Raw genomic sequence first — 27010 nt, forward strand, 5'->3', positions numbered from 1 at the left:
GAGTTGTGGGGCTAAGGAGAGAACTGTGCTGAGGTGATGGTGCTAACAGGTATAGGTCATGTGCTTCTGAAGTTTAACAGTAAAAAGAAATAAAAATTAATATTAGCAGTAACCCTACAGATTACTAAAACCTGTAGCTTGGCTAAGGAATGTTTTCTGTGCAAAGGAGTAGTAGAAAGCAATAAGATCGGAAGGTGGGGTGGTAAGTTTCCACTTTTGAGCCTGACTTACCAGGAAAGCATCTGAGAAGGTTTTTACACTTGCTAATAGCTTTAGATTTTTCACCTTTATAGCTCCAAATGCACAGCTTTTAGATCTTTTATACCTACATCTTTTGTTCTGTTTTGTTTTGTTTTGCAACACATAGTAATATCTGTCCTTACATTTGTTTTGGGGAAGTGGTACATATACATATTGCATCTTAATCATTTTGACTCTCTTCCCCTCTCCTCCTTTCCTCAGATTCCTCTCCATCTCCAAAAAGTCTACCTCTCTGATTTCTGCCATCTCTCCTTACCTCTTCCCAGAAGTTCCACTGGGTAAAGAGGATGGGGAATACAGGAGAGAGAAGATCAGACCTTCTATACTCCCACTGTGGAGGCAGAGGAGAAAGGGAGGAAATGATTTATGTTCTTTTTTTTTTTTTCTCTTTCAACTTTACAATATGGTGTTCATTTCTAGCCAGGGTTTCAACATGGATCTCCTGGCCCAGATCATTCCTGCTGTACTCTGCTTTCAGCTTGGGGGCCTTAGAGCAGGACAGGGAGAAAATTATCACCATTCAGGTCCTGCCGTCCATTGAGAGCCACTAACACTGTTGTCCCTGCATCTTCTGCCAGCTGCTGTTGAGAAGAGAGCGAGAATACCCTACTCAAGGTGACTGTGTTGTATTTGCCGACAAAACTGAAGGTAGAAATTTAATTCCACCTGGCCGGAACCAAAACAGAGCACAGTCACCCGTCCTGGGCAGAAGTCTTCAGAGTAACTTAGCTGTGGTCTGTTACAGTCTGTTCCCAAGTGCCAGGTCACAGGCATCATGGACTGCAGAAGGAAGTAAATTCTGGAGATAGCATGCTAACTAACACCCAAGCTTCCTGCCTGCTGGCCTGCGAGTTTAAAATACAGGCTACTTCCTCTTGACTCCTGTTGTTTAAGAGGAAGGCACAGATAGCAGGGGCGGTGAACTTCAGCCGTGGTGGATTTAAAGTCCCCCTTTCGCCTCTTCAGAGGAGTTTACCTTTGAGGTCACACTGTGAGGTCACTAAAAGAACACATGGTTTTTCTTGCTCCCTCCTCTTCCCTGCATTCCCCGGGGTGGGGGACCAAACATAAGTTGCCTCATTCTTGCTGATTTTGTCCTTATATTGTGCAAACATATTCGTTCTTGAATTGCAGTGTTTCAAGAATTCAGCAAAATTCTGTCTGGGGTGGGCCGGGGAATTGGCTCAGTGGTGCCACCACCTGCCTCACAAGTGCAAGGTCCCGAGTTCGATCCCTCAACAGGAAGTGGGTGTCCATGAAGCTGCTTCAGTTTAGTTCCTGCCTCGCTGCTATTTGTACAGTTTGCTTGGAACTTCATTTGGTTATTTTTGTCTAAATAGAAATACAAGAAAAGAAAACCAGATTTTGGACTTAAAATCATATAGAAATACAGTCAGACCTCACTTGTAGGTTCTATATTTACCAATTTGCCTATTTATTGAAATTTGTTTGGTTTTTTTGTTTTGTTGGGTTTAATTGGTGCCGGGGATTGAACTCAGGTCTCTGCACTTGCAAGGCAGGCCACGGAACCGCGGAGCTAAATTCCCGGCCCTGAAATTTATTTGTAATAATTTGAAAAAAAATACTTGCTCTCACTTCTTTTGCGTATATACCCAGAAATGTAATTGCTGGGACATATGGTAATTTTTAATTTATTATTTCTTTTAGAAGTGGCCATATTATTTTTAGCAGCAGTGGTACCATTTTGCATTCAGCAGTGCAGAAAAGTTCCTGTTTCTTTACATCCTTACCCACACATTTTCTGTAGTTTTCATAGTGGCCACCCTAAATGAGGGTGAGGTGGTGGTAGCTCATATAGTTTTGATTTGCACTTCCCTAATTATTAGTAGTTCTGCATGCTTTCATAGACTAGTTGGCATTTAGATTCCTTCTCTGGAGAAATGGCTATTGAAATTCTTTGCCTAGTTAAAAAGTTGGGTTGTATTTTTGTTGCTTAGTTATAGGAGTATCACTAGACTGACTCAAAGTAAAAGTCTGCCAACACCAATTGTCAATGCGGCCGTGTGAACTAGAACTCTCATGTATTACTGATGGCTGTATAAAGTGATACAACCATTTCAGAAAAATGTTTGGCAGTTCCCTACAGAGCTTAACAGTCATCAGCCTATAGCCTATAAAAAGGAGCCTGTAGAGACAATCAAATATCCATTCAGGAGGGAAAATATAAAACATGCATGGTATTTTCATGCAATGGAATATTTCTCAGAAGAAGCAAACCATCGATGTATTTAACAACATGGATGAATCTCAGACGTTATGCAGACAGCCAGACCAAAGAACACACTATGTGGGCCCGCCTTATGAGGCTCAAGAATATGCAAAGCTAATCTATGAAAATGGAAGCTAGAACATTTTCATTACGGTGTGGTTATTGACTGAAGGAGGCACTCTGGCTTTCCGGAATGGTAGAAATGTTCATTCAGTATTTTTATTTTGGTGACACTTACATTGTTGGATCCCCTTACTGAAATGTATCAATCATACACTTTTTAAGAACAGTGCATTTTACTGCATGTAAATTTTATACAGTTTCAAAAACCTATTTTGTATTTTTATAATTACTTGTGAATCTTTCAAAACAATAAATTTTAAGACATACTCTGTAATTTCCAGTTGTTGAAATTTCTTCAGACCTATGATATGGACCATGTGTGGTCATTTTCCATAAATGTTTCATGTGTTCCTTAAAAGCATATAGAGTAACAGTTGTAGGGAATGGTATCACTGTATATGGGTGACTAAGGTTGAGTTATGTTTGTTCAAATATATTTTACCCTACTTACTTTTTTCTCTTTATGTGAATTACTGAGAGGTGTGGTAAAATATTTTATAATCTTTATAATTGTGAACCTTCTAGTCATAGTTGCTTTATTTTAGTTTTTAAATTAATTTTATTGGTACATTTAAGGTATACAACACATTAACATTCAGCATTGGAAATTTACACCTTTACATAATCCATCTTGGTTCTTATTTTTTTCCCATTCCTCTGCCCTCCCTTCAATCCCTCCACCCCTCTATATTTACAAAGACTTTGCTTTGTTTCCATTTTTTCTTTTTCTCATGTTAATTCCATGCCCATCTTTATTTTCCCCTAGCCCCCTCCCATTTTCCCTTCTGCTTTGCACCTTTTATTCCCATTTCATATTATTTATCATACCTTTTTGTCCTTATTTACACTTTCGTTTCTCACACAAGAAACTTCGGTATTTACACATATGTGTACTATTTATTTCACTTAAGAGTATCGCTTCAATGTGCATCCATTTAGCTATAAATGTCTCTAGTTTCTCATTCCTTATGGCTGAGTAGTACTCCATTTGATTTTTTAAAAAACATACACACATTTTCTTTATCCAGTCTCCAGTCTCCACTTGATGGGCAGTTGGGCTGCTTCCAAGTTTTAGCTGTCACAAATTGTGCTGCTAATGAACATGGGTGCACATACATCACTGTGGTATGATTCTTTTAATTCTTTGGGAAGATACCCAGCAGGGGAATAGTTTGGTCAAATGGGACTTCCAATCCTAGTTCTTTGAGGTATCTCCATACTGATTTCCACAGTGGTTGTACCAGTCTACACTCCCACCAGCAGTGGAGCATTGTTCCTCTTTCCCCACATCTCTTCCAGCATTTGTTATTGGTTTATTTCATGATAGCAGCCATTCTTTCTGGGGTGATGTGAAATCTCAGCGCTGTTTTCATTTGCATCTCTCAAATGACCAATGATGTTGAACATTTTTTCATATGTATTTGCTATTTCTATTTTGTTGTCTGAGAAATGTCTGTTCATTTCAGATGCCCATTTTTGGATGGGGCCTTTAAATTTGAAATGTCTGACTTTTTAAAAGTGTTTTATATATTCTAGATAATAGACCTTTGTCCAAGAAAGAGCTGGTGAAAAGCTTTCCCCACATTGTGGGTTGTCTCTTCATGCTATCAGTTGTGCAGAAACTTTTTAATAAGAAGAGAAATCCCACTTGTTGATTTTTTGTACTAGTTCAGGGGCAACTGAGGTTTTGTTCATAGAATCTTTTCCTAAACCAAGAGTTCTACTACCCTCTCTTCCAGCCGATTTTCTGTTTAATATTTAGATCTTTAATCCATTTGATTTTAGTTTAGTGCATGGTGAGCGATATAGGTCTATTTTTTATCTTTGGCAAGTTGAAACCCAGTTTTTCCAGCATTGTTTGTTAAAGGGGCTTTCTTCCAGTGAGGGTGTTTGGCTACTTTGTCAAAGATGAGGTAGCTGAGTGTGTATGGAACTCATTCTGCATCTTCTAATCTGTTCCACTGGTCCTCAGGTCTATTTTTTTTTTTTGCCAGTACCATGTTGTTTTTATCACAGCAGTTTTGTAGTATAGTTTCAGTCAGGGATTGTGATATGCCCTAACTTGTCTTTATTGCCTAGAATTGCTTTTGCTATTCTAGGTCTCTTCTTGTTCCTAATGAATTTTTGGACTGTTTTGTCAAGGTCTGTGAAGTATGCTGCTGGGATTTCAACTGGGATTGCATTGAATCTGTAGAGCAGTTTTGGAAGTATGGCTATTTTCACTATGTTGATTCTTCCTATCCAAGAGCAAGGTGCCTTTCCATTTTTTGATATCCTCTTCAATCTCTTTTTTTCTGAGTGCTGTAGTTTTCAGAGTAGAGGTCTTTGATTTCTTTCATTAGGTGGATTCCTAGGTATTTCAATTTGTTTGGATGCTATTGTGAAGGGAATTGTTTGTCCCACTTCTCTTTCAGTGGGTATGTTTTTTGTGTACAGGAAACCTATTGACTTTTGTGTGCTGACCTTGTATCCAGATACTTTGCTCAATTTGGTTTGTAAGTCTAGAAGACTTCCGGTAGAGTTCTTGGGGTCTTCTAAATAGAGTATCATATCATCTGCAAATAATGACAATTTGACTTCTTCATTTCCTATCTTTATTGCTTTTATTTCTTTTTCTCTTGTCTAATTTCTGTAGCTAATGTTTCCAAAACTATATTGAACAGGAGTGGCGATGGTGGACATCCTTGTCTTGTTCCTGATTTTAGTGTGAAGGATTTCAGTTTTTGACCATTTAGTATGATATTGGCTGTTGGGTTTTCATAGATGGCTTTTATCAGATTGTGGTAGAGATCATCTATTCCAATTTTTTGGAAGGTTTTTATCATAAATGTATGTTGGATTTTGTCTTTTTTTTTTTTTTTTGGTCTTGTTTCTGTGTCTTCTCATTTCAACAGATGCAGCCTGCTATGCCTTTATTGAGACAACTTTTTGCTCACCCACTGGTCTTCAATTCTTACCACACCACCAAGATGCCTTTTTTCTGCTGCTCACCAGTACACTAATTCTTGGCTTCAAACCACTGATTCTGTAGGGCAGGTCTTTGACTAAAACTTGTGTACCTTTGCAGCTCTTTCCTGGGAGGGCCTTGGATGGGTGGGTTTGCCCCAGCCTCTGGGGCCAGGGCAGACCACTGGTCTGGACCACACTGCTGCTCCCAGGGATCTGTGCACATTCACTGATGATGTGAGGCTGGCCTCTGAAGTTTGTGTTCCTCTGCAGCTCTTTCCTGGGTGGGACTAGGCTGGGTGGCTTGTGGGAGCCTCTGGGGCCTGGGCGGATCTGCCTGTAGCTGAGCTGGTCTGGACCACACCGCTGCTCCCTGGGATCTGCGCTCACTCATCCAGTCATAGTTACTTGAAAGACCAAATCCTGCATGTCTGGCTGGCTTATCTGTGGGTCTGTTTTTATTGCCTCTTTCTTTTTCAAACCTACAGAACTTACATTACATAACGGTGATCACAACACACACATAGGGTGTGTGTTTAAATTTTTTAATTATTACAGTAAAAGGAAGATTGCCATTAATCTCTATCAAAATATTCCCCTTCCTTTGAACATGCTTATCCCCATCATTCTTGCTACTTTCTAAAGCAGTTCTGGAAGTCCTTTTTCATGAATGTCTTTAGTTGCACTGTTGTGACTCCCTTGTTGTCTTGAATCGATTCAAACCGTTTACCTTTCAAGGGCATTTTGACTTCAGGGGAGAGACATTGTGTGGTGGCTGAACTGATGGATAGGTGGATGAGGACCTGCTATAATGTCTTTCTGAGCTGCCTTTCCATTGGATGGCACTCAGCAGCAACATTCACTGTGTTTTTTCATCACATCTGATAAAGACATCAAAGAAGACTTCCAAAACTGCTTCAGAAGACTTCCAAAACTGCAAGGACGAAGAGATGTGGTTAAAGTGAGAGAGAATACTTTGAAAGGGATTAATGGTATTGTGTTTTTTACTGTAATAAATTTTAAAAGTTTTAACACTCACGTATTTTTGATCACTCCTTATGTGCCCTGCTATGCCTTGCAATTGTTGACCAAATGCAGTGCATTTTGGATGAAGAATTGTGGATACTGTTGAAGGTGTTACTTCCCTTGAGAGAAGGGCTTCCTTTGCTTCTGATAAGCATTTGGAGTGGGTAGACCTCCTTAATCCATTGAGTGCCTGAGGCACTGCAGTGATGGGAGGCAGGATTCTGCTGTTTAGGGGCCTTCATGCTAGGGCCTTCAGACATAGTTACCTGGGCTCTTTCTCTGGTGGCCTCACCCTTAGTGCCATGGAACTGCCTGGAGCTGTCTAACTCTCCATCCCACCTCTGTTACTCTCTGGTTGATTAATATCACTTACCAACGAGCAGATACTCAGAGGGGCAGTGTGTTGACATCATGTCTCTGCTTTTCCTGTCTTGTTGGGATCTTCTTACCCTGTAATGGAACAAAAAGCCTGCTCAGGTTATATGCCTCTACATAGTTGCTTTCTCCTTGGCCTCTCAGTTTTGCTCTGTGCTTCTGATAAACCAGATGCGTCAGAAGAACAGCCTGAGATTTGGAGAGATTTCTTCCAGTGTCAGTGCCCCAGAGTGCTGTCTTGTTTGACTGAGTTTTTGTGAAGGCCACATTTGAATCTGGGCTTGTCTCTGAGATGTTGCCCTTCTCCATTGCAGGTAAAATCTTCAGTCATCATGCCATGCTTCTCGTCCAGGCAGGCTATGATCGGATTGGGCATGGACTATATAGAGGGAGCTCCTTAACCTTGTTAACTCTGTGATTTGTATTGGAGCCTTCACTACCTCTGGGAGAGGAGATAAACTTGTGCTTCCTGTATTTACTTACTGATAGACTGAATTTATGTCTTCTGTCTCTCTGGATTTTAACTAAACTACCATGAAGATAAATGTGAGAAGTCTGCCTGTAAAAATATAGAAGTCTCAATATTCATGATGTGATGCTTTTCATCCCCTCAAAAGTGGGAGCCAATTAAAATAAATACTTTTAAAGTCCCACATTAGATTTAGGATAAGCAATGAAAATTTCATATTATTAAAACCCCTAGCTGGAAGCCCAGCAAAAATGAGCAAACAAAAAGATTACTCTTTTGTACTGACTTCTGCCAAGAAACAGAAAGCACATTTATATAAAAGGGTTCCAAGAGAGATGAAAGATGTAAAACATTCTTGACTTTTGTTTTTTTCTCTGCAGTTCACAAGAGCAGTGATTCCCTGGTGTGTCAGCAGTGTGCCCCATTTCCCGGTGCACTCACCATTGAGGGTGCATTTTCCTTTCTATGAAAAGAAAATTTCAGTGGAGATTTATCCAGAGCAAAAGGACTTTCATCTGTGAAGATAGGTAAGTCACCCAAGTAGATGGGGCAGCAAGTACTAGAACCAGTTTCATTGATTATGAATGGGACGCTAGAGGTGGATAGTATGTTTTTTACTAAGTGTTAAGCTAAATGATCTTCTCACTGATCATCTTCTAACTCTAGATTTAATTCCCAGACTTTCTCCTGGCCATCTGAGTAAACTTGTAAAAGTCATTTACATTCTTTCATTCATAAAAGAAAATTTCATTAAAAATGGCATGTAATATAAAAACACTATGAAAAACACTATCCTTGTTTATTGTCTTATTGCTAATATAAAATTGTGTGAAACAATTATTGGCCTTGCATTTCATGGTGATTTTGGATCAGAGAACTTATGTGTTCAGTACTCATCTTCTGAACACTGGGGGCAGAAGACGCCTGCCTGCCTTCTAAGAAGAGCATCATTCCATTCTTTTACCTGGTGTCTGCCACCTCCTTTTTGGAAGTTGAGGGAAAGGATAGAAGTTAAAGATAAGATCAGAGGACTGTAAACAAAAACTAAGCTGTATTAGGTGTTACTGTAAACATTGTTTTAATTATTTAGATGCATTATTTCACTTAATCCACACACCAAAACTTGTAAGATAAGTGTTATACCTACTGAATGACATTTCTCCTTAGGTGATCTGGCTCCTTAGGGAGTCACTTAAGAGAATATAAACAATTGGGCCAGGGATTTAGCTCAGTGGTTCTGGCGCCTGCCTTGCAAGCACAAGGGCCTGAGTTCGATCCCCAGTACCAAAAAGAGAGAGAGATAGAGAGAGAGAGAGAGAGAGAGAAAACGAGAATATAAACAACTCCTTTTTTATTGTAATTTGAGAAATTTTATTTTATGGTGGGAATCTGAAGGTTTATTATTATTATTATTATTATTTTTGCAATGTGCATGATAGTTTCTATAATAATAAGGTGGTTTTTTGGAAATGAATGATAGATTTCTAAAAATTCCTTGTTAAGCACCTTCAGTGAGCTGGGTGCTATTTTAAATGCTTACTCCTATCAGTGAACAGCTCCAGTGCCGATCCCTGTCCTCTGGAGCTTGTGCCCTGGTGTGAAGGGAGGCACAGTAAATTATGCACAACACACATATTAGTAAGCTATTAGAAGCCAGTGTGAATATGGAAAAAAGAAAAAGTAGAGTAGAACAAGGGGGTTTGGAAGTATTGGAGGTGTCCCAAACAATAGTGTTGAACTGAGTAGCTAGAGCAAGTCTCACTGAGGAAAGATGGGAAATGAGTGCAGGCAGCGGGAGCAGCTGATGAAAAGGCCCTAAGGAGAAGAGTAACCAGGGTGTTCCAGGCATGGCCTGGAGCCAGAATGCCAGAGCAGAGTGGCTGAGGTGAGTGGGAAAGGCAATGTGAGGTCCCAAGGAAATAATGACATTTCCATGGCTTAGACAGTGTCTTAGTCCATTTTCTGCTGCTACGTGGTCTGATTGAAAAATACAATTGTAAGAAAATGGATGCATTGCGAGTCTATAATGTTAAATGAAATAAACCAGACACAGAAGGGTAAATATTGCATGGTTTCTCTGATATGAAAAATCCAAAGTATAAATAATTTAAAGAGAAAAATATAAGAAAGATGATAGGAAATAGAGATAGACTTTGGAGAGATGAAAGGGAATACGAGGATGATGAGAGAAGGAGGAAGAAAGGGAAAGCAAAAAGACTAAGATGTGTGATAGGTATAGGTACTAATATTCCACATATAGCAAACATATACTAAATTTTTTAATGTGTTTAAAATTTATTAGAGTAAAAGACGCATTGCCATTAATCTCCCCTCAGACTCCTCCCCCCTCTTGCTTTGAACAGACAGACTTATCCCATTACCGTTGCCACTTTCTGAAGCAGCTCTGCAAGTCCTCTTTCATGAATGTCTTTAGTTGCTCTGTCATAGCTGCCTTGATGTCCTGGATCTGTTCAAACCGTGTACTTTCATGGCCATTTTGACCTTGGGGACGAACCAGAAGTTGCATGGTACCAAATCTGGTGAATAAGACGGGTGAGGACACACTGCTGTCTTTAGGAGCTCGCCTTTCTGTTGGGTGGCAGAGGGCAGCAGTATTTATCATGTTTTCTTTAATCAGACCTCATAGGAACACTGCCAAAGAACTAGAATTGCTTCAAAAAGTGGCAAGAACAATAGGGTATGTGTGTTAGATATGAGGAAGAGTATTTGATGGAGGGGTGGTTAATGGCATTGTGCTTTTCTGTAATAATTTTTAATACAGATATTCACCATATGTTTTGATCACCCCTTGCATAGCAGAATACCTGGGTAATTTATGGGAATTAGATTTGTTTAGCTTATGGTTCTAGAGGCTGGGAAGTTCAAGAGCATGGCACTGTCATCTGGGGAGGGACTTGGTGCTGCGTCGTCTCATAGGAGAAGGTAGAAGGGCAACAGAGAGCGAGAGTGAGGACCAAGGGAAGGCCAAACTTGCTTTTATGACAAACCACCTCTCAGTATAACTAACCCAGGGCTACAAGAAGAACATGTGCTGTGAGGAACACATTTGGTCCATGGCAGACACAGAAGAAATATGTCCTTCTTTTCTTCTTTGTTACCACACACACACACACACACACGAGTGCGTGTGAACGCATGTGTGCACACACGCATACTACATTAGACCTACACCACCGTGCTAGTTTGCTAAGGCTACCCTAACAAAGTACCAGAAGCCAGATGACTCGAAGCAACATAAATTTGTTTCCTAGTTCTGTGGGCCATAAGTCTAAAATCAAATTAGGTCCATCCTCCCTTTGAGACATGTAGTGGGAGGTTGTTACCTCTTCTGAACTTCTGGTGGCTCTTAGAATCCTTGGCATTCGTCAACTTGTAGCTGCACTGTCCAGTCTCTGCCTGTTGTCGCATGGCCTCCTTCTGTGTGTCTGCTTCCTCAGATGGTCATCTTCCCTCTCCTTAAAAGGACACCACACATCCTGGATCAAGGGCTCACCCTACTCCTGTGTGACTTCATCTTGACTAATTACATGTCCATCTACTGACCCTGTTTCCAATAAGGTAATTTCTACGGTACAGGGGTCAGGGTTTCAGCTAATCTTTTGGAGGTCACAGTTGAACCCATCACAATCACCTTAAATAATACACAATAGATCTTACAGTTCCCATCTCAGAAGTGCAGAGACAGGCTTGGAAAGCCCCATGGACTTGCCGAATGTCAGAGACAGTAATTGTGAACGGGTTAGTGTGATTTCACCACGCTGCCCACGAGCTGCTGTGCTGCGAGGTCAGGATGAAGCTGGCAGGGAACTGCTCTGCCCCAGGTGGGGGTCCTCACAGACAACATTGTGGTCACCTTCCACATTGCTTAGCCCCAGGATACACCAGAGCTGATGCTGGATCTCTGCATTCCCATCAAAGGGAAACTAGAAGCCTTACCTGCAGCCCACTCTGCTCTCTAGTTTGCATTTCATTTCATGCCATGACAGGCATGGGAAACAGATACTTTTCTCTGTGTGTGTGTGTTTCTGTGTGTAGTATATATATATATATATATATAAATGTATAAAATCTGAGTCAGTGGCTTTTGCAATAGAATTAGGGGAAATTTGAAAACATTTAATATATTTTGCTTTTCAGTATATTTAAAGATGCTTTCTAAAGTTTTTCCAGCCTCTTGTGGCTTATTTAAGGCCTAGTCTTGAAGCATACACCTGAGAAAAGCATGCAGTTGAGTGACATTCCTCAGCCGAGCTGACTGGATGAAGTAACCAATGACAGTCATGCACAGGAATGTTTAAAAGCAGCTCAAACCCAACTGTTCATCTTGAGAGAGGACAAAGCCATAGTAGGAAGTAAATATCCCAAGGTTCAAAGCTGGAAAGATTAGAGAGTGAGCAGGAAGCAAAGCATGAGGCCCATGGAGCGTTCAGAAGGTGGCCAGGGAGGGGCTGGGGAGGCTGTGTATCTGTGGTGCTGACTCCACAGTGATGGACCAAAGGAGAAGGCACTGGAGAGACCGGCAGCCGTCCTCTGACCTTGTGAAGGGTGAAGTGAGCCATGTTTTTGGTGTCGTTGTATTATAGTTTCCTTTCAAGTCCTTTCTTTTTCATCTCTGTTCTAAATGTTTTTTTATGCCCCATAAGCTCTGGGGCTTTGCTTTCTACTTAAGAGCTGACTACTTTGGATCTCTGTATTGAAGCATTTGTTCTTCTGAGTATAAAAGAGTCAAAAAGGAAAACACTGCCCCTCTTCCAAAGGTCCTTCTGGTCTTTGTTGACAGAGTTTGATCCTGAAAGTATGTGGAAATCTCAGGGTCTTTGTATTCATCTGTGGGATTGAAGTGATCCACTGTCTTCATCTGATGTCACTGCCGCAGAATGCCACTCCCCACAGCCCAGCTAGACCACACGGGCCTGGCTGGGTTTAGTGTCTGGTAAACACAGTTAGTCAGTTGACTGTGGACAACCTAGCTGGTGCATGGTGACTGTAGATACACAGCTGCTGCTGTTGCTGTGTGATGGTGCACAGTGTAGGCTGGTGAATCAGGGATCATGGTTGGAGTTACTTCTGTGCTGCAGACATCTGGGAAATGCTACACTTTTCACACACACACACACACACACTAAAAGGCCGAAAGGTGGAAAATACCAGAATGTAGAGAACTGTTTAATCCCTCTTATCGCTATGGAATGGGAATGAAATCCTCCCCTTCTTTCCCAATAGTGAGAGATTGTAGAACAATGAGAATGAGTACTTTAATTTTAAAACTTTTTTTATGTTTAGGTGAAATTCACATAATATAAAATTAATCATTTTAAAGTTCAAACCAGGCGCGATGGTGCACATCTATAATCCCAGGAGTCTGGAAGGCTGAGGCAGGAGGGTTCAAGTTCAAGCCTACCTTGGGCAATTTAGTGACTTAGCGAGATCCTGTCTCAAAATAAAAAATAACGTCTAAGGACATAGCTCAATATAAAGGCCTTGAGTTCGATTCCAGCACCACAAAACAAAACAAACAAAAAACAAATCAATGGCATTTAGTACATTCACTGTGTTGTAAACCACCATTTATCTCATTCCAAAGCATTTCAGTACTCCAGAATAAAACACTGTAGCCATTGTGCAATTATTCCCCATTTCTTCCTCCCCTCATCCTCTAGCAACCACCAATCTGCTACCTATGGATTCTAGATATTTCATGTAAATGAAGTCAAGTAATACCTTTGATTCTTTGACCCTCAATTTATTATTTTCTTTGATAGTCTCATCATTATAACATCTTTCTAATGGTGGCCCCTAAGAATACCTGCTTCCCTTTAGTTTCATGAGACAAAGAACAGTTTGAAATTAAGTTACCTAATTTGACAGGGTATGGAGAATTCAGTTTTGTCTTACTTCACTTCTGTCATGGGCCAAACCCTCCAGCACCTTCTCTCCCCTGCCCTTGACTCGTGCCATTGTTCTAGTGGTCTGGACTTCAATTTATCCTGTCATCCGGCTGAACCTGTAATTGATATTTTGGCATCGGCATAGCTGGAGATTATATTGCTAGGCTAAGCCTCAAAGAGTAGTCACTCCCTGGGGAGTTAGGTGACACCAGCGTTGAAAATGAAAATTTGAGGAATACTTTACACTGTCATCTCCTGGGGGCCAGTCCCCACCCCTCCTTCTGTGAGAAACAACGGCTGCTCAGGGAGGGCTCTCGGGTATGGGCAGCAGAAGCTTGAAATGCGATTCTTCTCCCCATCTGCCCAGTGTAACCTAAGACAGTCGCACAGATGAAGCTGGCAGAAAAGGGGCAAATGACGGTGAATAGGATTCTGAGGGGACCACTAAATTCTCACTAAATCCCCTTGTGCTAGCAGAAGCCTGCTGGTCTAATGCTGTAGAACCAAGAATCAGGTTGATGTAGAGCTAGTTCTCAGCAGTGGCCACCTCAGGAAGTCCCTTTTCGGTAGCCCTGGAAGGGAGCTGTTATTTCCATGCACCAGGGGACCATAGTTAAATATAGGACAAACGTTGGCTTGTCTCCATCAGATGGTAATTATTGTGTGCTGTTTTGTGAGTCATTACTATCTGCTCCAAACATCTCTTTTAGGAGCCCGAACGTACCTTCCGAGTAACCAGTGGGTTTGAAATTGAATAGCAGATTGAGGGGGAAAGGGAGGGGATTTTATGATTTCCTGTCTCTCTCTCTCTCTGTCTCTGTCTCTCTCTCTCTCTCTTTCTCCTTCTCTCCCCCTTCCCCCTTCTCCCTTCCATCAAGATGGAGGTCTAATAGGCCAGACACTGCGTTAGGGCTATGAAGTAAAACAGTGCTGTCCTTGAGGTCGTGGTCACAGTCTCCTTCCTGTGTCTCTGTTGTGTTACATTCTGCTGTGTCTAAGCGGTATTGTTCTTGTGCTTGTCTGTCTCCCGCAGAAGAAGGCAGCTTCAAAGGCTAGAGTCCTGGGCGGGGGATTTAGCTCAGCAGTTCTGCTGCCTGCCTTGCAAGAGCAAGGATCCGAGTTCGATCCCCGGTACCCAAAAAAAATGCTAGAGTCCTTCTTGCCTTGGGCCGATGAATCTAGCATGGCCCTAGCAAATACCCAGGTCATTGCAATGTGAACTGAGCTTCATGGAGTTGAATTCAGATATGTAAACAGATAACTGGATAAAATGTGATTAGTGATATTTGAGAGAGTTTTGCACAGAGTGCTGGGGAGCGCAAAGGGCAGAGTAAACAACTGCCACCTGGAGCCCCAGGGCCTCTCAGAGGTGTCATCTGAGCCAGCTCGAAAGATGAGAAGGTGTTAGCCAGACAAACAAGGGGGGCGCCCAATCTCCAGAGGTCACACTGTTGAGTGTGCTTCTTGGGAGGGGGCTCTTTGATCCTCTAAATCCCACTCTTGCTTTCCTGAATGTAACTTTAGAAACAACTGCTTGATTTGACAGCAGCTTTGGTTTAAGCCTGGGGACCCTGTAGACATCTCTTCTAGAAAGTGATAGTCCTAATTTCTCTAGGAGTTAAAGCCAGGGAGAAACAGTGCTCTTGGATTCTCTACCCCTAAAATGCTGCCTCTTTTAATCTTTCTTTTCTGTGCAATACAATTTTATTTGTTTTTCTAAATTGATTCAAGTATAGCCTAGATTTCATTTCTATGACCTTTTCACCCTTTGAACAAACATACTGAATGCTGCCCCCAGAAAGGCACTGCTGACATTAGGCTGTGCATTAGGCTGACAACGAACGAAAGTAAGATAGTTTCTTTTTCCCCCAAGGAGACCAAAATTGACACCAGATGAAAAACCAAAGTCAGCCTGGAAATAGTCCCCTACTATTTCCTATCAAAGCAGGATCTTTTTGTTCTGTGTGTGCAACCTGAATTAGTATTAAGCTCTTTGAAATAAATGACAAATTCTGAACTGAGCTTCAGAGGTGCATGGAACAATGAAGACCGTGTGTACTTCTGACTGGAAGGGCTTCCAGGAAAAGGGAAAGGCATCGCGCTGTTCTGGGCACATCATGTTTAAACCCTCGGAAAGTCCATTATGTGTAGAAAAATAGCCTCCAAGGAAGCATTTAAGATAAAAGCCTACGTTTTATATGTACTTATATATTTTAAAGCATAAATGTATTATCTTATCATTTATTAATAATAGATGTAGACATTTTACTAGAACTGGAACCCCCCCCGTTTATAATGATTATTATATCAATAACAATGGTGTTCACTGAGGCCTTGCCCGCTGCCCCCCGGCTAAGAACATCCAGTCCTTGATTTGGGTAATGTTCTCAGCGATGAGAGGCGAACAATACCCTTCTTCTCTTCTCTCTCTCTTCTGGCAGTAGCCTAGCTGTCCTTAGTGGACATATTCGAACACCAGCTCCTCCTTCTTGGACACCTTCCCTCCCAGAAGGGATTCCTTTTTGCCTTGCAAACTTCCACAGTATCTCATTTATATTTCTTGCCTTCCCTTCGTCTTCCTCCTTCTTCCTCTCTGTCTCTGTCTGCCTCTCTCTGCCCTCCACCCCCATCTCTGATCACACTCAAAGTTTAAGCTCTACCTGGCTTTTTTAAGTATGTCATATCCCCTACCAAACCATTATCTCTTTGGAGCCAGTGATACTTCCTTTTTGTTTTGGGGGAGGATGATTTGTTTTCTCACTCTTTTTTAATTGCTCCTGCAAATTAAAGGGTTTCATTTTGGCAGATTCATATGTGCATATTAACATGCTTTGATCATTGTCATCCCTCTTAATCATCCCTCTTGCCCCTCTCACCTAATTTCACATTTTGGGGGGATTTAATGTGTATAATATGTTTTGCTCATATTTTTGTCCTCCATTACCTTCCCTTAACACCACTCCTGCTCCCTCTTCTTCTCCTCCTTTTATCTGTCTTAGTTACTTTTCTCATTGCTGAGACAAAACACCCAATGCTCAAACTTCAAGAAGAAAAGTTTATTTTGGCTTATGATTTACAGATATTTCAGTTAATAGTTGGCTGGCTCCAAGGCTGGGAAGCATGGCAGAGGGGCATTGCAAGGAGAAACAGTTCATGACAGGGCAGGCAGAAGGCAGCGAGCAGCAAGTGAAAAACAATGACCCTTTTTCTGTCCTGTATAGTCCATATAGGTGGTGGGTAGCACTCATATTCAGAGCTGTGCCAAACCAATCAGTAGACTAATTTAGTAATCACACACCTTTAGTCTTAGCATCACATACTCTAGATCCAGCCATCTATGAAAAGCCCCACTCGTGACCCCTTGAGGCTACGGGGGGCATCTATAAACAAGCCATAACAGTTTCCCTTCTACTTCTTTGTATCTTTTTTAGATTCCACATATTAGGAGAAACATGATATTTATGCTTCCCAGTCTGGCTTATTTGGCTCTCCAGAGCTATCTATTTTTCTGCAACCTATAGAATTTCATTCTTCCTTATGGCTGAAAAATACTCAATTTTCTTTATCCATTTATCTGTTGAGGGTCACCTAGTCTGGTTTGGTATCTTGGCTATTGTGAATTGTACCACAATAAACATGGGTGTGCAGGTTTATCCCTATGGTATGCTAAATGTAATTGCTTTGGATATATATCCAAGAGGGGTATAGGTAGATCAAACAATAACTCTTTTTTTGAAGGGGTGCAGTACCAGGGACTGACCTCAGGACCTTGGGCTTGTGAGGCAGGTGGTGGCACCACTGAGCTAAATCACCAGCCCAATAATCTTATTTTTGAGGAATCTCCATACTGATTTCCACAGTAGCTATACTAATTCATGTTTCCACCAGCAGTATAGAAGAGTTCCTTTTTCCCCACATCCTCAGCAGCATTTATTGATTTTTTGCATTCTTGGTGATAGCCATTCTTACTGGCATGAGGTGGAATCTCAGTGGAGTTTTGATTTGCGTTTCCCTAATGGCTAAAGATATTGAACATTATTGTCTGTTTGTACTTCTTTTGAGAAGTGTCTGTTCAATTCATTTACCCATTTATAGATAAGGTCATTCTATTTTTTGATGTTTTTAAGTTCTTTATGCAAGTTTATTCTAGATATTAATGTGCTATTTGAAGAGTAGCTCATAAAAATTTTCTCCCATTCTGTAGGATGTCTCTTCACTTTGTTAGTTGTTTCCCTTGTGGCACAGAAACTTTTTAGTTTGATGTTTTTCCCTTTGTTGATTTTTACTATTATATCCTGTACCAGTGGAGTCCTATTCAGGAAGTCATTGGCTGTGCCTATGTTTTAGCAGTTTGAAAATTTCAGGTCTTATATCTAGGTCTTTAATTGATCTTGAATTTATTTTTGATAAGGTGAGAGAGAAGACTTAGGTTCAGTCTTCTAATATGGATATTCAGTTTTCCCAGCACCATTTATTTTTCCCCCCATTAAGTTTATTGGTACATTTAAAGCAAAAAATATAGTTACATTTATCATTTCTATCTTGTATCTTTACATGATATGTCTTGGTTCTTATTTTTTCCCCATACCTTTGGCCTCCTTTCACCCCCTTCACCTTTCCCTATTTATAAATACTTTGTTTGCATTTTTTCCTTTTCTCACATTTTTCTTTTCCTTTGTTTCTTTTCCCCTCCCCTTCCCAATTCCCTTTAGCCATTTTCTTCATATTTCACGCTATCAATTATACCATTTGAACAGTATTTACAATTTTAGTTTTTCATACCAGAGAAGCTATTTGGTATTTACTCAAGTGTGTCCTGTTTATTTCACTTAAGAGTATAGCCTCAGTGTGCATCCATTTAGATATGACTGTCTCTAGTTTCTCATTCTTTATGGCTGAGTAGTATTCCATTTTATAGAAAAACCACATCTTCTTTATCCAGTCTGAAGTTGATGGGAATTTGGGTTGTTTCCAAATTTTAGCTATTACAAACTGTGGCAGTATAAACACGGATACACATATATTACTGTGGTCTGATCCCCACCAGAGGGATAGCTGGGTCAAATGGGACCTCTAATCCTAGTTCTTTGAGGTATCTCCATATTGATTTCCACAGTTTTATATCCTCTTTTATCTCTTGTTTTCAGCATGTTGTAATTTTCAGTGTAGAGGTCTTTTGTCTCCTTCATTAGATTGATTCCTAGAAATTTCATTTTTTTGTATGTTATTGTGAAAGCAGTTGTTTCCCTAATTTCTCTCTCAGTGAGTCTGTTACTTGTGTACAAGAACGCTATTGATTTTTGAGTGTTGACCTTGTACCCAGCTACTCTACTGAATCTGTCAATTAAGTCTAGAAGTATTTTGGCAGAGTTCTTCTATGTAGAGTATCATATCATCAGCAAATAATGACAGTTCAACTTCTTCCTCTCCTATCTTTACTCCTTTTATTTTATTCTCGTGTCTAATTGCTGGGGCTAATGTTACTAGAACTGTATTGAACAGGAGTGGTGATGGTGACATCCTTGTCTTGTTCCTGATTTTAGAGTGAAGGTTTTAATTTTTTGAGTTTTTTAAGTTTTAGTATGATATTGGCTGTTGGTTTTTCATAGATAGCCTTTATGAGATTGATCTGTAGAGATTGATCTTTATGAGACTGAATTTTCTTTAGGATTTTATCATGAATGGGTGTTGAATTTTGTTGAATGCTTTTTCTGCATTTATTGAGATGATCATATAGTTTTTGTCCATGAGTCTTTTAATATAGTGTGTTATATTTATTGATTTATGTATGTTGAATCATCCTTGCATTCCTGGGATAAATCCGACTTGGTCAGGGTGTATGATCTTCTTGATGATCTTCTGTATTCTGTTTGCTAGTATCTTATTGAGGAGTTTTTCATCTATGTTCATTAGGGAGATGGGCCTGTAGTTCTCTTTTTTGGTTGGGTCTTTCCCTGGTTTTGGAATCAAAGTAACACTTGCTTCCAGGAATAAATTTGGAAGTATTGCTGCCCTTTCAATTTCATTGAAGAGTTTAAATAATAGTGGCAATAGTTCTTTGTTTTATAGAACTCAGCACCCATCAGGACCTGAGCTTTTCATTGTTGGTAATGTTTTAATGACATTTTCAATTGCACTGAATGTAATTGGGGTGTTTAAACTTTTTAGATCTTCTTTGTTCAACTTTGGAAGTTCATATTTGTATAAGAATTTGTCCATTTCTTCTGTATTTTCCATTTTCTTAGAGTATAGGTTTTTGAAATAGGTATTGATTATCCTCTGGATTTCAGCTGGATCTGTTGTGACTTCACCTTTTTCATTCCTAATTGAATGGATTTGAGCCTTTTCTTTTTTTGAAAAGATTGGCTAAGGGTTTATTGATTTTATTTATTCTTTTGAAAAACCAACTCTTCGATTCATTGATTTTTTTTTGTATCATTCTCTTAGTCTCCATTGTATTAATTTCTGCTCTGATCTTTATCCTACCTTGTACAAGCTTTTGGTTTGTCTTGTTCTTCTTTTTCTAGGAGCTTAAGGTTAAGCATTAGGTTGTTTATTTGAGCTCACTCTGTTTTGCTAGTATGGGCATTTACTACTGTGAATTTCCTTCATAGAACTGCTTTCATTGTGTCCCATAGATTCCTGTATATTGTTTTGGCATTATCATTTAATTGTAGAAATTTTCTAATATCTTCTTTCATTTGCTCTGTGATCCAGTGGTTGTTCAGCAGGGTGCTGTTGAATTTCCATGTGTTTGTGAAGTTTTTGCGGTTTCTTATGCTATTGATCTCCAATTTAATTGCAGTATGGTCTGATAATATATAGGGGATAACTTCAGTTCCTTTGTATTTACTTAAGCATGTTCTATGAGCTAGCATGTGGTCTATTTTGGAGAATGACCTGTGTGCTGCCAAAAAGAATGTATATTCTGATTTTTGTGGGGTGGAACACTCTGTAGACATCTACTAAGGCTGTTTGTTTTCAGACTTGGTTCAGTTCTGTTATTTCATTGTTGATTTTTTTGTCTAGATGATCTGTCTATTTGTGTCAGTGAAGTATTGGAGTTCCCCACTACAATTGTATTAGTGCTTATTTCATTTTTCATATCCATTAGTATTTTCTTTGTATAGTTCGTAGCATTAGTATTTGGTGCATATATATTTATGATTGTCATTTCTTTCTCTAGTATTGATCCCTTTACAAGGATGTAGTGGCCTTCTTTGTCTCTTTTAATTAGTTTTGGTTTGAAATCTACTCTGTCTGCAAATAAGATAGCTACCCCTGCTTTTTTCTGGGTTCCTATCACAAGGATAACTGTTTTCCATCCTTTCACTCTCAGTCTGTGAATTTCTTTGTGGATTAAGTGGGTTTCTTGTATACAGCATTTGTTGGATTTTGCTTCTTGATCTGTTCTGCCAGACTATTTATTTTGATTGGTGAATTGAGGCCATTAACATTGATGGTTATAACTGTTATGTATTGATTTTTCATTGTCATGTTATTTTTCTGTTGTTGTTTCTTTTATTTTTTGTTTTTCTCTCTCTCCCTTTAATTTCTTACCTTGTCTAGTATATTTGCTCTGTTGGCTCTTATGGAGTTGTGGCCTTCATTTTTGTTTTCCAGGATATTGTTTAGAAGTGTTTGGAGTGCCAGTTTGGTGTTCATGAAATTTCCCAGGTTTTCTTTGTTGTGGAAGTATCTTATTTCCCCATCAATTTTGAAAGATAGTTTTGCAGGATACATCAGTCTACCTTGGATGTTGGTTTCTTTTAGGGCTTGAAATACCTCACTCTAGGCTCTCCTTGACCTGAGGGTTTTTGTTGAAAAGTCTGCTGTGATTCTGATGGGCTTTCCATTGCATATTATTTGTTTCTTTTCTCTAACTGCTTTCAGTATTTTGTTCTTCTGTTGGGTTTCCAGGATCATGATTATTATATGTCTAGGTGTAGATTTTTTTTTGATCATGGTTATTTGGAGTCCTATATGCCTCACATATGTGTATGTCAAATTCTTCCCCTCTGTTTGGGAAATTTTCTGTCATTAATTCTGTGAACAGTTTTTTTATGTCATTTTTACTTTGTCCTGCTACTTCATGGATTCTTATCAGTCTTATATTCTTCTTCTTTGTATTATCTAAGAGTTGTTGTATTGATCTCCCATGATCACTTACTATTTTTAAGAGGTCTCTCTTTTCATGGTCACTGACTGCAGTCCTAGCTTCTATATCTGAAATTCTATCTTCACCTTAATTCATTCTGCTGTGAATGATTTTTATAGAGTTTTTAATCCCCTGGATATCTGTTTGAATCTGTTTCGTGTATTCCATTTCTTTCCTATGTTGGGCATTCAAGGTTTCCATCATGGTCCTGAGCCCTTTTTTTTTTTTAATCTGTTCCTATTCTAGAGTCTCTAATCATGTCTTTCATTCTTCTCACCATCTCTGTGGTTATCTGGGAAATTATTTCTGTTTTGAATTTTTCTAGAGCATCATTTATCTGTTTTGTTACTTCCTGTGCTATCAGTTTAGGGTGTCTAGATGGTTGACTGTCAGACTTTTCCATCTCATTTTCCCCGGAGTTTACCTTTGGTGAGCTGAAAGTCTGTGTTTGTGCCTTGTTTAAATGTCTTCCCATTTCTAAATTTGTTGTTGGTACTGTCCTTGGTTTAATTCCTGGGGTAATACTTTGATCTTCCAAATATAGCTGGTCTATACATTTTGAATCTCTAATGACTGTGAGGCAATCTCATTTTCATTATACCAGGGAGGACAACCAATGAGATCAATCACAACACCTCAGCTAACATGATACAATCAGCGACACAATACCATGAAGCCCAGTTTAGAAAATGACAATTTGTGATAGTTATTAATCTATCACCTTTAACTGTGTGAATTAAATCAAGAACCAGCCCAAAATATGTTTATAGTGAATAAACTCTTCAATATAGCAATTTTATCCTTCAGGATGGGGATTTAGAAGGAGTTTGGCAGGGAGGGAGATATATATGAATATATGATAGGGAAAGGTTAGAAGTGAGGTTAGAGGACACAGGAATATCACACAAACTCTAGGAAGCTGTTGAAGAGAAGAGCAGAAGACAAAAAAAAATACACAAGAACAGAACAGACTAACAGCAATAGAGAGGCTAGAGACTATAATCACTTTCTTTTAAATCTAAGGGCAACAGTTGAGACAAGGAAAAAGAGAAGAAAGAGAATAAATTAGAATTAGGATAGGAACAGGATAAAAAAGGGAGAGAAACGAAGATCAGGGAGGGAGCGAGGGAGAAAGAGAGTGAAGATAAGAAAAAGAAGATTAAAAAGAAAAAATTTGAGAAAAGAAAAAGATAAATACAATATTTTAAATGATTAAAGATAAGAGAAAAATAGCACTTTGAAAATAAAAAATACAAATAGAAATAGAGGGCCTCTTTCAGGGAATGCCTCTGTTGACACAATAGACAGCATGGGCAACAGTGTGCAGATCTAAGTTAATTAATCTCAGCAAGCCATCCGCTGTCCCCTGAGGGTCAGGCTGATTTCTGTTTACAAGGCCCAACTTGAGATCTCCTCCTGCTGGCTTGAACTCTGCAAGGTTCTATTGCTGGTTCTATCTATCCTTCCTCTGAAGTTAGACCAGGTTCAGATGTAAGGTGCTGTTCCCTTCAAGTTACCAGCTGTGGTGGTGTGTTGTGCTTTTATCGCAGAGATTTTCTTCACTTTTCCATTGGGCTTCAGTTTTCATCTAGGAGCCTCAGAGAGACCCTCTTTCTCTTGTTCTTGAGACAGGGTTGGGGCACAGACACTGCTGTGTTGGTGCCCACATGGCTGTGCTCCTCTGCTGCACTGGGCTAAAGGGGCCAGCCTACCAGAGGGTCTCACACTCTTCCATGCCCCTCTGTTGTTCCATGCTGAAGAGGCGGGCCCACCAAAGGGTCACAGGCTGCTGCAGGTCTGCTCTCCCAGCACAATTTGTTAAAGAGGCTGTCTTTTCTCCAGCATGTTCTTTGCTCCTTTATCCAGAGCCAGATGGTTGTAGTTGTATGGGTTTGTTTCTATGTCCTCTATTTTGTTCATTGGTCTATATGTCGATTTTTGTGATAGTACCATGCTGTTTTGTTACTATAGCTTTGTAGTGTAATTTAAAATCAGCTGTTCTGAGGACTTCAGCCTTGCTGATTTTGCTTAGGATTACTTTTATTTTTTTGGTACCTGGGATTGCACTTGGGACCTTGCACTTGCAAAGCAGTGTGGAACCACTGGGCTAAATCCCCCACCCCTGCTTAGGATTACTTTTTTTTTTTTTTAACTATTCTGGGTCTTTTGGGTTTCCATATGAATTTTATGATTGTTTCTGTAGTTCTGTGAAGAATAACATTGTATTTTGATGGGAATTACATTGAAAATGGCTGTTTTGACAATATTAATTCTTCCAATCCATGAACATGGAATTTATCTTTTTATCTTCTGGTATCTTAGGTTTATTTTTTCAGGTTCTGAATTTTCATTTCTTTGATTCAGTTGATTCCTAGGCACTTCATTTTATTTGAAGCTATTGTGAATATATTGTTTTCCAGATTTCTTTCTCAGCTAGTGTATTATTGGTGTGTACTAATGCTATTAATTTTAATGTTTATTTTATATCCTGTTATATTGCTGAATTCATTTATCAGTTCTTTGGGAGAGTCTTTAGGGTCTTCTAAGTATAAAATTATATCATCAGCATGGTCAAAATGATGAGAGTGTACCTCTTCGTTTTATTCCTGACATATTTTCCTTTTCTCTCTACATCTCACCCCCTCTACCCTCTTATCTCAACACTTAGCATGATACTAAGCTATAAGGAACCTCAGAAATGATTCAGGGTATGACTTTGGCGGATAGAGTTTCCATCTAGGTAGGTAAATGCAAGAATTCTTTCATCTCGGTTCATTGCCATCATTCATAGTTTAACTGTTGAAAATATTATTGCCAATAGTAGGTTCTGTGACACAGTAATTCTAAAGAAATCTTTTAAAATATCTTTTAGAATATCTGTGCTTACATACTTTTGGGAAATTTTGTTTTTAGACAGAGTTCAACAGGGTTTTTGAGGAGTTCTCATTGCATGAGTATTCAGAAGGAAATGCTGTGAAGAATGATTCCCACAATTATTTGTGCATAGAGAATTTGATAATTTTTCTTGGGACTTGTATTTGTTTCCCATTGCTGTTACAATACATTATTACAAGCTTAGTGGCTTAACACAATACAGAATATAGTGTAGAGGAGAGAAGTCTAAGATGAGTCAAGTTGCTGGTTGCTTCTGAATGCTGTATGGGAGAACCCCTTGTCTTGCCTTATCTACCTTCTAGAAGCTGCCTGCCTTCCTTGGCTGCTTCCTCCTTCAAGACCAGCAAAGTATCATCTTGCAGCATCTTTCTTTTCCTCTGTCACCTGTTCTTCCGTTATCATGTTACCTGTGACTCCCAAAACTTTGACTCCCTGTTATAAAGGTACTGTGGCTACATCAGGCTCAGTCCAATAATCCAGACTAATCTTCCTATCTCTGTTAACATCTTCTGCAGAGTACCCTTTTCTGTACAAGAGAACATACCACAGTCTTCAGGGATTAGAAAGGTGTGTTTAGGGCCATTATTCTACCTGCTCCAGGACATGTGTTCCTCAGTAGCACTGGTTACAGGAATCAGCTTGATGTTATTCCAAAGGGAAAATGAACCCTTAGTTGTGGAACAAAACAATTCACACCTGTGATACACAACTGTGGGTAAATTGTGGACTCTTTGTATAGCAACCTCTACAGTGATAGCAATTATTGTGGGCTGCCTGACCATCTGACTGAGGTACAGTGGGGGATGAAAGAATAATACAAGAGACGGGTTTGCATAAACAGGAGGCCAGGATTAGATCTTAACTTAGCTGTTCTTGGCTAAGACCACGAGCTCCGGACTTGTGAGTATTTATTGAATACACAATGTAGCAGGAAGTATAAAGGCAGATGTAGGGGACAGCAGACCAAGGCACTGATGCGAGACTGGCTTGGAAAAAGGGAGGAGCAATGCATTCCTGTGAAGGACAAGTCATAATTAATGAGCCACCTGTGTTACCTTTAGCTAATGTTTGTTCTGGGAGAATGGTTGCACAAGAGTCATAAATCCCCAACTGCAGTGTCATCTTGCTATTAGAGACATCTCGATATCATCAATCATTGAAATCTCAATTGTGACCATTGGTATAGGGAGTTCTATTTTCCTTTGCATGCCGAAGGTGCATTTATCAAGTCACTTAGGCCTAGGGCAGACTCATAATTTTAATCAATAGCCAGTTCACAAGCTAATCTAATAATATTTTATATTCTGCCCAGTGTGGTTTCAAGCTGGTCTCCTGCAAGCAATAAAGACTGCTAAAGGCCTCTTCTGTCAAAGTTTTCAAGACTTTAAAAACTCTATATAAATGTGAGCCTAGTTCCATTGAAGAAAGAGCACAACTCATCACTCTGTAGTAAGTGTACTTTGTTCGAGAAGGTACATGGTGATGGGAGTCTTAACTTGGAGCCACGTCAGGGACACTGCCCCACAGATTTCAGCAACATCTGCTCACCACTGTAGTCGGGCAGTAAGGCTTGATGCAAACATTAAATAGAAGCATAGTGTACAAAGAGGTTGCTCATGTGAAGTCTCATTGGGAAGAGGCTGGCCATGAGGAAAAGTAGAGAAATAAAATGAGAAATCAAAAGATGTAGACCAAGGAATAGAGAAATTATTAAAGCCTTGATGACATGTCATGAAAAATTTATTTTATTAGGCTTCAAGGAAGAAAAGCATAAACATTGTTCTATGTATATTAACCCAAGTAATCTAAGGAAGGAATTCGATTTTGAATAAGTAGAATGAGAAGACATTTTCAAGATCTCAAAAAAAGTGACTTTTCCCTACAAAATTCAGGCATCAAAGATCTTTGAAATCTCACATGGATTTATGATACCTGATATTAAAGGGGAGTGGCATAAGATTAGTAAATACAAGCCTCCTTGTTACTATAGCATGAAGCCCCAGATTCCCGTAGCTTAGCTCTCAGCTTGGCGCATTGCTGTGATGTTTGTTGAGCACCCAGCAAGATGATTATAAAGTTCACCTCTTCCTACATATCACAGCTGACTCATCTATATGAAAGTACTGCAAAGAAAGTGCTGTGAGGCAAGAAATATAAAAAGTATAATATGAAGGCTATGAGGCAGCAGACTCTTGAGAATTTTAAAGGACACATTCAGAGATCTTCTTAATTTCCAAATTGTTTATTTACTACAGCATATAACCCCCAAAATGCAGTATGAATTGAAAATAACAAGTATATTGAGATTCAGTTAGGATATTAAGTTATGAGACTCATTCTTCACCACAATTGCAAATTGCTACTTTTTTGGGGGGGTATTAAATTTATTGATATCTTTTAGGTATACAATACAGTTACATTCATCACTGGGATCTTGTACCGTTTCATGACAGGTCTTGGTTCTTATTTTTTCCCCATTCCCAGCCCTCCCTTCACCCCTTCCTCCCTTCCCTGAATACAGAGACTTTGTTTGCATGTTTTTCCTTTTCTCATATTTTTCCATTTTTCCCTTTCCCCTACTTCTTGTATGCCCAGTGTCACATATATAATCACCGTGA

The 27010-nt window shown here is 39.5% G+C and overlaps 1 protein-coding gene across 1 annotated transcript in view; it reads left to right on the forward strand.

Moving 5' to 3' along the window:
- Window positions 1-7899: 7899 nt before the first annotated feature.
- Cracd (capping protein inhibiting regulator of actin dynamics) overlaps window positions 7900-27010 on the forward strand; it is a gene marked incomplete at its 5' end in the record, with an annotated part of 158074 nt that continues 138963 nt past the window's right edge. Inside the window, one exon of the mRNA XM_033758869.1 lies at window positions 7900-7957. Coding sequence (XP_033614760.1) covers window positions 7900-7957 — 58 coding nt within the window. The remainder of the gene's footprint in view (window positions 7958-27010) is intronic.

The sequence above is a fragment of the Fukomys damarensis genome, unplaced genomic scaffold, assembly GCF_012274545.1.
Source record: "Fukomys damarensis isolate Sample0158 unplaced genomic scaffold, DMR_v1.0_HiC HiC_scaffold_35, whole genome shotgun sequence".
Lineage (NCBI taxonomy): Eukaryota > Metazoa > Chordata > Mammalia > Rodentia > Bathyergidae > Fukomys > Fukomys damarensis.